The sequence below is a fragment of the Rhipicephalus microplus genome, chromosome 2, assembly GCF_043290135.1.
Source record: "Rhipicephalus microplus isolate Deutch F79 chromosome 2, USDA_Rmic, whole genome shotgun sequence".
Taxonomy (NCBI): domain Eukaryota; kingdom Metazoa; phylum Arthropoda; class Arachnida; order Ixodida; family Ixodidae; genus Rhipicephalus; species Rhipicephalus microplus.
This window is the reverse complement of record NC_134701.1, coordinates 276,601,754-276,614,025: the sequence shown is the minus strand read 5'-3', so window position 1 is coordinate 276,614,025 and position 12,272 is coordinate 276,601,754. Positions and strand designations below refer to the sequence as shown.

Genomic DNA, 12,272 nt, shown 5'->3' with positions numbered 1-12,272 from the left:
CCTGAATAGCCTGTCTTATTGTCGGCGTTAGGCGGTTCGTTGGTGCTTCGGTGGTCGGCAGATACGAGAGACATGAAAGTTGTCGTGCGACCTCTTCGCGTACATATTCTTTTATCTGCTCCAGCAGGGAGCTGTCACCACCGACGGCCAGGGCAGCGAGAGAGTCGTCTGCAGTCGTCGACCTCCGAACTGCTGCACGTTGTTTCCGAATCTCTTCCAAGCTCTGGCACAAGGTCACAAGTTCGGATACGGTACTTGGGCTCTTTGCCAGCAACATTTGATAGGCATCATCGTCTATGCCTTTCAAGATATGCCTGATCTTGTCATGTTCGGTCATCTCAGGGTTGAAGCGCCGGCATAAATCGATTACATCTTCAATATAGCTTGTGAAGTTTTCGCCCTGCCTTTGTGCACGTCCGCGTAGGCGCTGCTCAGCACGCAGCTTGCGCACTGCGGGGCGATCGAACACAGCTGCGAGGGTGGTCTTGAAACCGGCCCAAGTGATAAATTCAGTGCGGTGGTTTGTGAACCACAGGCTGGCGACGTCTTTGAGATAAAATGGGACATACTCTAATTTCGAGGGGTCGTCCCACTTGTTGGCGGCGCTCACCTTCTCAAACAGCTGCAACCAGTCCTCCACATCTTGGTCCTCGGTGCCACTGAAGAAGGGCGGATCTCGTTGGCGCAGGGTGGTAGGCACGATGACCAGTTGAGATTGGGCCATGCTTTGCTGGGTGGTGCCTTGCTCGGTCGTCTGATCAGGCATTGCTGATGTAGTGGGCAGCTTCCGGCTTCGAAGTTCCAGGTTTGCGTACCCAGCACACTTCCACCACTTTGCAAGGGGGTTTATTAGCGACGCCAGATAATAGGCAGACAGCCGGTACAGAAACAAATGCTCGGGCAGTCCAGTGTCTACAGCTCGTCCTCGCGCTTCGCACTCAGCGATGGTCCCCCTATCATTGCCTTGCGAATTCCCCACTACAGTACCAACAATGCATCAGCTGAATAACCAGTTAGCATATACTTTATCGAAATATCAGTGAAGCTGCACTTCGTGTAAATTTTCAGGACGAGCGATTGCCGAAAATGGCAGGGCAGGTCGCCGCTTCGCACGCTACGGCTGATGGCTACACCTTGAATGCCGGCAGCTCGGCGAACCCCGGTTCTGCTTTCTCCAGCACCGATGAAGAACCGAAGGAAGCCGGCGGCCGAGGCAGCCCGAATGCGATGACTCCTTCGGATAACGCTCGTAGGGACAGCTGCCCACCCAGCAAGACAAGCGTGGATGAGGTGAGCATTCACGGAGATCAAGCCTGAGAGCTCGTTCCCGACAGCGACTACAGCATCGGTCGCGCAACAATTCGCGACTGACCAAAAAGCGACTATATATACGCGGTCGGCGCGTTCATAATGCACGCGACTTATATCCACCGCCGTGCCGAATTCCCGTCTACTCGCATTGCTATTGCATTGCATAATAAGCTCATAATAAGAAAGCTCTTGCGCATATCATTTGTCAGAGCGCCGTGACTTCGTCTTAGCGATTGAGAAATTGAGCAACGGGCGACTGAGCTAAAGCAGTCGCTTTTCGACTAACTTGGTCGCGCAATCGGTGCCAGCTGCGGATATATGAACGGGCCTTAAACGTACAATGGACGCCGGCCCTCGGGTCTCTGTGCACTAACTTTTTTTCTGCAGTTGACAGCAATACAAAATCAGTGTGCGGATTGGGAAGAGCAAGCACAGAAAATGTCTCCGGCTAATTCAAACATGCCTAGAAGCTAGATTACGTGAGAAATACTATAAAAAATCATGTGAAAAGAGTCATCGAAATCTCGGAATGTATTTACTCCACGTGACCGGAGATTTTCGGAGGCAAAGCCCATGGAGAGCGTTGTCTCAGATATTTACAAAGCTGGCTGAGTAGTACTCAGAGGAGCGCGGAAGCAACAGGGACAACCTCTAAGCAATATTTATGCACTATTCGTCCTATGGTGGATTATTCCCGTAAAGATTAGCGCCGAAGTGTCCACCATAAAATTTTCGCTAAAAGCAACGTCTATGGAGGGACCAGTTTCGCGTGTATAGCTCATGCAAAGCTTCCTTCTTCCTGGCGAACAGCCCAAGGGCCCTACCTCCAGAACCACTCGGGCCAAGTCCAGGCCGTCGGTGGGTTCGGTCCGCAAGCAAAATGCTCCATCCGACCACCGCGATTCGAAGGTCTCCATCTCGTCCAAGGTCAGCAACCTGATGTCCAGCACTTCGCTTCATAAGTCTGCTTCCATTTCGTCTGCGCGTACTGTCGTCTCGGCCAGCACCAGTCCCATCGGTAGCGTGACTCCCGTGTGTGCCCCTCGTCACTTCAACGCGGCGACGCAAAACCAGCTCACGCCTGAGCTGTACCCGGCCAGCCCGGTACCAGATGCAGGGGCCGCTGTCACAAGCGATGCTGCTGGTGCGTAAGACAGAAGTATATCTTTAGAGATAACGTCGCTTCGATGATATCACTTCGTCGCAAAGGACTGTATTTGTGTCCATTTCGTTCGAGTTCTAGAGGATGAACAGGCGAAAAAACCATGGCACGCAATCCTCCTTTGTGGTGTTTGTTCAGTTTTTTTAGCTGCTTTGCCCCAAAAGTGAGAACTTTAGTCCACGCACACAATGTATTAGAGGTTTTTAGCAAGCTACAAAAAAAAAAAAACGTTACGGAAATGCGGCAACGTGGAACCGGCTGACGAGTGCGCATGCGCGACCATTGTACGCGCATACGGAAAGAAACCGTGTCGTATTTTCGTAAAGTGTTTCCGTAACTTGCTAAAAACCTCTATTATGGAAACACGTTTAGCAGGGATTTTAAAATGACGCACTTAGGTTACCGACTACATAGAGCTGTAGGTGCTCCTAGTTTTGTCGAATTGAGGACAACAGCGACGAGGATCAGTAACATTGAAAGCTGAGTGAGTCGGTTATAGTTTACGTTTACTTGTGAAGTATATAGCGCACTCAGACAACGCACAGAAGGAATAAAATATTCGTTCTTTTAGTGCGTTGTCTTCGTGCGCTCCTTCACAAGTGAACAGCAACGAGGAGAGTGAAATGCTAAAAATTAGTCTCGCCATCATCATTATTCTCACAATAATCACCATCAAAAGCATATTTCTAGCTATATTACGTGGAATGCTGGTCGAAGACTTCTTCTAAGGTATGTAGTTGTCCTTGGCGCACTCATTAAATTTCTGCCCGCAAAATTTCTTATTTCATCGCATCATCGCCGTCTTTGGCTGCGTTTCCCATATACCTTGCACCCATTCTGTCACACTAATAGACAGCCGAAAAAGTAAAAAGTTCGGGGAAATATGCATGAGGCAATTATCAATTCTTAAAGACGGACCGTCGCTGGAGCCTACGTTTCCACAAGCGGACACGCAGCGTGAAGAGCACAAGTCCGCTTGTTAATATGTCAGCCCCGGTGACATCCCACATTCACGAATTTTCAATAATAGTAATACACCGATCCCTTATACAGACTGATTGGCCTAACCAGCTTCGTTTTTTTTTTGTTTGCCTCTCAATTTTTACAAGAATACACAGGTTGTCCCATATATGAAGCCGCAAGATTTAAAAAAAAGTCACAGCATATCCACGAAGCGCATAATCACGAGTGGGGCGTATCGTCCGTTCATACGTCCGTCTGTGTGATCATCCGTCCATGCATCTGTCCACCTGTGTGTTCATTCGTGCGTCCGTCCCTGCGTTCGTCCCTGCTGCCGTCCATCCATCAATGTGTTCATATGTCCGTCCATCCATCCGTGCGTCTGTCCGTGCATCTGTCTGTCCATCCGTACATCCGTCCATCCATCCGGTGAACGCTTAAAGCACCGCCATCTCGTATCTTTCCATCATATATTTAGCATATAAAGGTAGCGCCATCCAGCGGACATTCCAAGGACTAAACGAGAGGGGACACTCGAACACTTTTTTACGGCCTGCGCTTCGTGTCAACTTTCCAATTTTCACCGCCTCTAGTTCACGGCTATATACACAGTTCACTAAATTCATAGCACTGGAGCCCAACCCTCGCTAAACCTGTTTAGAAAAATGTTTTGTCACAGACGTCGATAACATTTCAACAGAGCATTTTCTTTTTACACATACAATAGCAATGATGACAAAATAGACTTCATTTACAAGAACATGGATATGAAATGACGTGGAAAGAACATGTACATTCGTTGGTTAACTCAAACACGGCCACACAAAAATGTGTCACAAAAGGACAGATACGCATATGAATATTGAAAGGTGTGTTTAGAAACTAAAGTGGTTAGCGATTAGAGTACTCGGTACTCTACTATGGGAGAGGTAAAGCCGTTGTTAAAACCAAAAAGGTTACGCCCAGCGAGTTTAACGTGCAACCCTTTCTGGGCAAGTAGTGCTCAAAGTGCGTCTTTCTGATGGCTAGTATTCTTTTTAGTAAGCGTCAGATTCAAGGCAAATTTCATTGGAGAATAAGTCACCAATACTCGTCTCTGTAAGTTATTTCATCAGAAACAACCATATTTTTATTTATGACTAACGTGGGCGGGTTTCCACCTCAATTGAAAAAAAAAATGACAGATCCCATGTACAGTGGGAATCGATGATATGCGAAGCACGAATGATAAAGGTTTATATGTCATTTTAAAATCAGCACAATGCTACTAGGTGGAGGTAAATCATGCCATACATGACTTCCGTGTCATGATTATCATGTTTGAATGTGTCTTTTACCTTCGTCATCTATTCACGTCGCGTGATGCTGAATTTAATGTATGTGGAGCTAGCGAAACAGCCGCGAGCACGCTATGAGCGTGGTATGTTGTCATGTTCTTACATGACACGCGTGTCAGGATTATTATGCTTGCACCAGTCATACAATTTCGTCATCCATTGCCATCAAGTAACACCGAATTTGGTATATGTGGAGCTAGCAAAACGGCCGCGAGCGCGCCATGAAGGGCCTAATATACTCAAATGTGGCATTGACGCACGCGCGCGCTGGGCACAGGGACGCTACGTTAGCAAAACGCGAGCGATCTACAGTCTGACGCCAGGCGCGACCGGCACGACCAGCGTCCGTAGGCGTAGCCCGATGGCAACCGGTGCGAAATGCGACATGCTGCATTTCGTGTCGATGCGTTACCCAGACAACACTGGGTCTCCCTCTTTTCGTGACGGAGGGACGCCAGACGCGCTGAAACGCGCATGCGTCAAAGCAACGCAGCGCAACGCGTGCCTGCGAGTATATAATAGGACCAGCGCCTGCCGTCGGAACGCCGCCTTGACACGCCAAAATGAACGCCGGCGAGCATGCGCACCGCGTCACGTCGAAATGTATTGGCGCCTTGACTGCGGCATGTAGTCATGTTCTCACATGACACACATTTTCATGATGATCATGTTTGCACCATGATGCGCAGTCACATACCTTCGCCATCCATTGACGATACGAGATACCAAATTTGGCATGTGTGAAGCTACGTGTCATTTTTCAGACTTCGTGGGCTTTCTTTTTATTAGCCAGAAAAAAAGTAAGCACACAATACGTTGTTGTATATATAGCCTGTTAGATGTAATTTAAGGGTATAAACATAACTAGAAATAATTACGTTAACCTCTGTAACCAGAAAATTAGCAGTGGCTATACTACAACTTACCCAGAATAGCATGCACTAGGTGTGCTTTTTGTTACGACGTTCTTATCATTTTTTTAATTATGCTGCCTGATATTTGCGACACCCTGTATACTAGCCTTGCTAGCTTTTTAGTTCGTATTGCCGTACGAAGTTGTGCTCTTTGGCAACATTGAGCAGTTGTTAGAAACCGGGTAATCTGACTGAAAAAAAAAATTGGTCGCAAAAAGAGCATGTTTGTGTGCGTTTTGTCCGAGTGCTAGACAATGAACAGGCGAGGTGACGAAACTACCGCGTGCTATCGGAGGAAGTACTTATGTAACGGCACTAAGGTTGAAGCTCTCGTGCAACACAGGTAAATGCCACGATGGCTTTGCCGACACAAGCGCAGGTAGTCCACATTGCTTGCGCGCCCTGCCGTGGTCATGTTTTCAATAGCTAAAGCCCTATCACCGTCTATAACTATAGAGATCACGGAATGGAGGATTAGGTCATGTATTCACTTGCCCGAAGTCTTACCCTTCACCCCTGAATGGCACGAACGTATGTAGTCGGGTGTCACAGCCCTCCAACGAAATGCAATATCAGCGCATATTCGAAGGACTAATGAATCAGTCCACGTGGAACAGCATACGCATATAGACGGGATTTCGATTTGTAAGAGTCACCATAAGTGATTATATCTCATATAACGAACAATTATTGCGGTGTCTTAGGTTATAAAACGAACCGAAGGTTAATGACTGGAGATGTGAGGAAACCGTTCCAGGAGAGATTTCGGACAGAAGAATAACTGATGTCGTATAAACAAAAATCGGATCATCTCCCGCTAAAGGGAACCTTGTGTAGATGCGAAGGAGCAGGCGCTGACGCTTACACGGGCAGCGATGCTGGCGCTCGCGCTCATCAAGTGAAAGCTAAGACGTCCTTATATTGAATTCCGAACGCGCGATCCAGTGCCAACATAAACGGGGTGACCAGTGAACGGCTGTGCAGAATGATGAGTTGGTTTCTCACTAGCAGGCGGCCTCGCGAGGCAAGAGAAGTGTAGGGGGAGGGACAGTTTTGTTGGTGTCACGCGTGGCGAGTGGCGACAGGCTAGGAAGAGAGTGACGTCAACGCGCGCGCACTTCGAGGGAAGGCGTGACCTACTTGGCACTGCCCCAACACCTATGGGCAGGAGAGCGCGGTGCGGACGGAGGGACAGCGTTACACAGGCTAGTCAAAGAGCTGCTTCGCATCTACAAAGTTATGTCAGCTCAGCCCTAGTGGTGTTAAGTCTGAAGAAAGAGTATAGCTGGGTGGTCTTCCTTGCTTCTCTTCATTTTTCGTTTTATAATTTTGCCTCGCTGTATCTTGCATCTGTTTTTTGTGTCTGTTTTTTTATATTTATCTTTGTCGCTCTTTCTAGCAATATTTATTGGTCTATCTCTTTCTTTGCTTCTCTTTCGTTCTCTTTCACTCTTGATTTGTGTTTCTCGATTTCTTTCTTTGTGTCTACTTATTTCAATATCTTTCTGTGTTTTTCAGTCTTTCTCTTTTTGTATCTCTTTTTCTCTCTTATTTTTTCCCTTACTTTCTGATTTGAAGCTTTTTTACATATTGAGTCCGTTTTTATGCTCTTCTGTCTATTTCTATGTAGTTGTTGGCCTTCCGATATGTTTATCTTGTTTTTCCCTTTATTTCGCTCTATATGTACCTCTTCCTTCCTTTATTCCTTCCTTCGTTCCTTTATTCCTTCCTTCCTTCCTTCCTTCCTTCCTTCCTTCCTTCCTTCCTTTGTTCTCTCTTTATTTATTTCTTTCATTACATGCCTCTCTTTTTTTCTCTCTTCTTCACGTGCATGGCTTACATGTTAACGATCCCCGAGCATAGTCTTCCTTTAACGCTGGGGCCTGCAGTAATCATAAGTGAGTCTTGTCTCATTACTGTGGGACATACCGTCCTGTGTCGTTCTTTAACGATAAAGCACAAGTTACTGATAGCAGAAGCAGCTGCTAAAAGTTCCCCTACTTAAGTCGCATACACATTGCCTTCACACCCAATTAGAGTACGCCGTCATAAAAATTTAGTCCACAGAACTGGTTACCTTCAGTGTATCATGTCTCAGGTTGACTGTAAAATCACGTGAAAAATAATTGCTAATGGCTAGGGTTTTAAGAGCGAAAACTGCGATATGGTTATGAGTCGGGAGGTAGTGGGTGATTCTGGATAAGTCACAACCAGCTGAGATTCTTTAACATGCACCGTAGTTTGATAACACGAGTGCTCTTTGCATTTCGCACAATTGAACTACGACCACCATGGCCCATAAAAGAGACCGCGCCCTCAAGTTCAGGAGCGCAGCACTTTACCTGCCATGCTGCGACGGCGCCCGACTTCATACTAAGGCGGTTACCGCAGGTACGCAGAGAAGACACCTCAAGAACCAGTTGTGCGGACGATCTATACCTGGTTCCGAGCTGCTGCTTCGCGGCGACTCCAAAGAAGACCTCGAGAAAGGAGAGGGAAAGGAAAAGGCTCATGCGGAAGTAGCAGAGAAAGTGGCCGAGACACCGGAAGAGAAAGGCAAGCCGGAGAAGTTCGCGGAAGCGAAAAAACAGCGGAAGAAAGCCCCACGCGGTTTAAAGATGCCCGACGGCACATACGTGGGCCTCAATGAGAAGAATCGATACTTGAGGCAAGTATGCCGAACAATTGGTCTCTTTGAAGTCGAGACAGGATATAAAGTGTGATTTCGGTTTTCTTTATCTTACTTAATTGGGCTCATTGTAAATGCAAGCGAACCATCGCAATCAACAGGGAACGTCTAAGTAATGGAAATGGACCTTTGTTTATTTATTTATTACTTACTTATATTTTTATTTATTTATTTATTTATTTATTTATTATTTATTTATTTATTGCTGCCCGCCTGTTTTGCGAGCCATAACCAGGAGTGGGTTGCACGAAAGGTACATGTTGCACAAAAGAGAGAGAGAGAGAGAAGAAGAAATGAGCTGGGGATACACATTGAAAAAAAGTTTGTAAAACAAATATTAGTTAGAATTAAAGAATGAATTTGTCTTTGACTGACAAATTATACTCTGAAAACTTTATCGCCATTGAGTTCCCTTCGTGAGACTTACTAATCGATGAGGAATTCAATGTAAAAAAAATACTTTTGAACTTGCCACCGAAATCTTCAGGGGTCGCATCACGGATTTCAAACTGAGTTTTCGTATTTTCGTCACACTGGTTGAACAAAATTTGCTGACAATTTGTTTGTTAAGACTGTGACTCTCTCAAAAGGCAATGTGTACTTCACTTTTACCGATTAGGTCTTAGTGGACTCAGTCCAAATCCATGACGTTATGACGACTGGTGCAGAAACCTCAAGGTGCCATTGCCACCGGCGTTTTCTTCTTGCGCGTGTTTTCGCTCACCAAGCGCCTTCTCGTAACAAAAGTCAGTGTTTTTGGCGCGGCGACACAGAAGTTTCTTAATGCGAAAAAAATTGTTTTTCCTCTTTAGTGTACCTTAATTGCTTGTCTTCCACATTGTGTATTGTCATGTCTCCGAAAAAGTATGGCCACCGATGGTTTAGCATAACTCCTTAATAAATATGTTTACCAAGATTTTGTCTTCATGCGTTACAGATAGTGCTACACACTGCCGAACTTGCTACACACTGCCGAACTTTTTGCTGTTTTTTCGAGGAGGTTAAGCTTACATAAGACGACCTCTTGCCACAGGGCCATGTACAAGGAGCACTTGAAATGCGATTACGTGCCTTTCTGCATACTCGGAGTGCTCATGGTGGTTGTCGTCGCACTGGTCTACTTGTACGCCTTCAGACCGGGTATGTGATTTCATGTATCCGTGGGTCGGCTGCATTGCTTCTGTGAAGGCCAATATAGCATGCGAAGTTCTCTTGCAGACATATTCAACAGGTTTATCGAAGCAAGTAAGTAGAAGTGCTGTCCGCTTCTTCAACTCGGCTGCTCTTACGTCAAAAGAAGGGCTACGGCTCCATTTCTTGGCTTTCTTTCTAAATGCTTTGTATCTACCACGACAGGCCAGTTTGACAACTGCGGCAACTCGCTTTCCTTAGTAGATTGAAAAGTGCCAGTGATATTGCGGTATCTATTTTAACATAACGTTCTTCATTTAGTTGACAACAACCTAATGTTGATTATCACTTTAAATAGACAGCAAATTGAGAAAGTAGTATAAGCAACGAAATGGTGAAATCAGTAATTCGATGGTTTAGCATGTAGAAACTGAACTATGATTGTGAGGCCTGTCGTACTGCTCGACCCGTACAAATTAAATATCGACTACGTGGGGTGCCTTAATGGGCAGCTAAACTGAAGTTCACCTCGGTGGTACAGTGGTTACGATGGTTGGCTGCTGACACGAAAGTCGTCTCGGTTTCGATCCCGACCGCAGCCGTCTCTATTAGGTGGAGGTGAAATGATAGCGGCCCTTAAAGGGGCCATGCGCCACATTCTAAGCACGGTCGGGAAACGCTGCCGATCGAGTCTCCCGAGAACACGCGAGCCAACTATCATAGCACCACACGCGGCATGAAATTCACGAATAATTATCAAAAACAGCTAAAAAAATTGCCTGTTTTTTTTTTTCTCTCTCTCGACGAATGAAGGAGGAAGCTCAAAACTTACTTGTAGAAGGCCTTGTATTAGCCATTGGCTGATTTGAGCATGACACGCTCGGTGTTACAGGGATCACCGCGGGAGTCCACGACTTGTCCACGCGTGCGATCACACTGAAAAAGCCGCGTTAAAAAAAAAAAAAACTCACGGTCACAAAGGGCGCGCGACTTACTTTTTATTTGTCTATGTCATTCCTACTTACTTAGATTCAAGCGCTTTCATTGGGACGAGAGAAGAGAGAATGTGAATTTATGCGTGCTACAGATCTTTGTAAATCCGCTAATACTGGACGGATTCTTAAACTTCCACGCGTGCGCGTGCGATCGCACTGAAAAAGCCGCGTTTTCAAAAAAAAAAAAACTCAAGGTCACGAAGGAAGCATGACTTACTTTTTTTTGTCTATGTCATTCCTACTTGCTTAGATTCAAGCGCTTTCATTGGGACGAGAGAAGGAAGAGTGCGAATTTATGCGTGCTACAGATTTCTGTAAATCCGCTAATACTGGACAGATTCTTAAACTTTTTTTGCCGTTGAACTTGTGGGTCAATAAGCTATTTTAGTGAATCCATTCCATGGTTACTCGAACTGTTTCACGGCCTCTTTAACAGTGCAATGATAGCGTACTTCAAACAACACCCGATAGTGAAAACTTCCGAAGGAGCATTCTGCTATAGAGTGCCTCAACCACGTCATGGATTATTATCATTATTATTATTATTATTATTATTATTATTATTATTATTATTATTATTATTCATGTGCTAGGCATTCTGCTATTTCACGAAGATGACGAGGCTGATATATATATACAGTAAGCTTCAACAAGCATCTTTAAATTAGGGTGTGTTGGTATATATGGAATGAGACGAGGGAAGAAACACGATGTAAACATAAAATAGTATTAAGGAGGCAAACAACATACAGAACATAACAGTTGCTTAGTAGCACCTGATCAATAGGGAACTGAGTATTTATGTTTTGAAGTGATCATTTGAGTGCAATGATATAGCTGTTATCAGATTTGTGAAAGCTTTAGCAAATGGGAAGCCAGCACTGTCCAAGTGGTGTGCCCAAAATTTACTCGGTGCACCTAAAATTTACGCGATGCGCCAGCCTGGCGAGCTGGCTGAGAACCATTTAGTCGGACAGAGCCACCGCGAGGTGTACTACGGGCACGTTTTAACGTGTCCTCGTGGACGTCGCTGGAACGCATGGCGATTGATGAACGTCATGCGACACTACCCTCGGCTTCGCCCGATGTGCGTCGTGTTGTAAGTAGTTTTAAACGCTAAAGACCAGTGAACATTTGGAAACTCCGGTGAAAACTGCGACGCAGCGGGTGAGCAGCAATGCCAGCGATCATTCTCCCACCACGTTCTCAGCGATGTGGTGTGCGCGGTCAGAAACCTTCGCGAGGCTGTGTCGTCGAGCGGACGGACCCTGTCCGATACGAAGTTCATCGATGATGCGGAAGAAACAGTGTGACCTTCTAACATAGTCCCAAGCTTTGTACTGCGTAAACTTACAGTATATAAGTGCGTTCAATTAGCGCTTGCGACACTCGACGTAATGCGCAGGTCACTCGTTATATTCTCCGGCCTTTAAGTGAAATTAGTAGCTTTTCAGGCAGCACTGAGGTAGCATTCGGTTAAGTGACAGCTGTTTTGAGCGAGAACATATCACTTATGAAGTTGGTAGCCGCAGATCTCGCACTATATATTACAGAAGCTACTTCGCTATACGAATTCTTTTAACCCACAAAAAGCTCGTATCGCAGTGTAAATTAAGTTTTTAGAGCGGACGTTCAATCATGAAATGAATGTCTAAGGCAACCTTCACACGAAAGACCAGTGTAAATGAAGGTGGATGGTATTAGCGGAAATGCAAACGTTGCTGCGCTCGTGGTTTAACGAAGCCGACTCGCCGTCGTCTGCAGGCCGTTCGC

General features: G+C 45.8%; 2 protein-coding genes across 3 annotated transcripts in view; both read left to right on the top strand.

The window, feature by feature from the left end:
• Positions 1 to 1,072: 1,072 nt before the first annotated feature.
• On the top strand, positions 1,073 to 8,407 carry LOC142795060 (uncharacterized). Its single transcript, XM_075885996.1, has 3 exons — positions 1,073 to 1,290; positions 2,122 to 2,455; positions 8,076 to 8,407. The coding sequence occupies exons 1-3, from the start codon at positions 1,087 to 1,089 to the stop codon at positions 8,405 to 8,407; spliced, it is 870 nt and encodes a 289-aa protein (XP_075742111.1). The 5' UTR covers positions 1,073 to 1,086.
• Positions 8,408 to 9,373: 966 nt separating this feature from the next.
• The window catches only part of LOC142778436 (uncharacterized), a 5,629-nt gene continuing 2,730 nt past the window's right edge, over positions 9,374 to 12,272 (top strand). Inside the window, exons 1-2 of one of the 2 annotated variants that reach the window (XM_075882057.1) lie at positions 9,374 to 9,513; positions 9,592 to 9,618. In XM_075882057.1, the coding sequence (XP_075738172.1) occupies positions 9,411 to 9,513; positions 9,592 to 9,618 (130 nt within the window). In that variant the 5' untranslated portion in view covers positions 9,374 to 9,410. The remainder of the gene's footprint in view (positions 9,514 to 9,591; positions 9,619 to 12,272) is intronic. The other variant, XM_075882058.1, reaches the window with a different exon arrangement.

What these genes read in the sequence shown, in the direction of transcription:
- LOC142795060 (XM_075885996.1), top strand. Translation starts at nt 1,087, where the DNA reads ATGGCAGGGCAGGTCGCCGCTTCGCACGCTACGGCTGATGGCTACACC. An exon ending in GCAAGACAAGCGTGGATGAG is followed by an intron (nt 1,291 to 2,121) that starts GTGAGCATTCAC and finishes CCTGGCGAACAG; the next exon opens with CCCAAGGGCCCTACCTCCAG. An exon ending in TGTCACAAGCGATGCTGCTG is followed by an intron (nt 2,456 to 8,075) that starts GTGCGTAAGACA and finishes CGGTTACCGCAG; the next exon opens with GTACGCAGAGAAGACACCTC.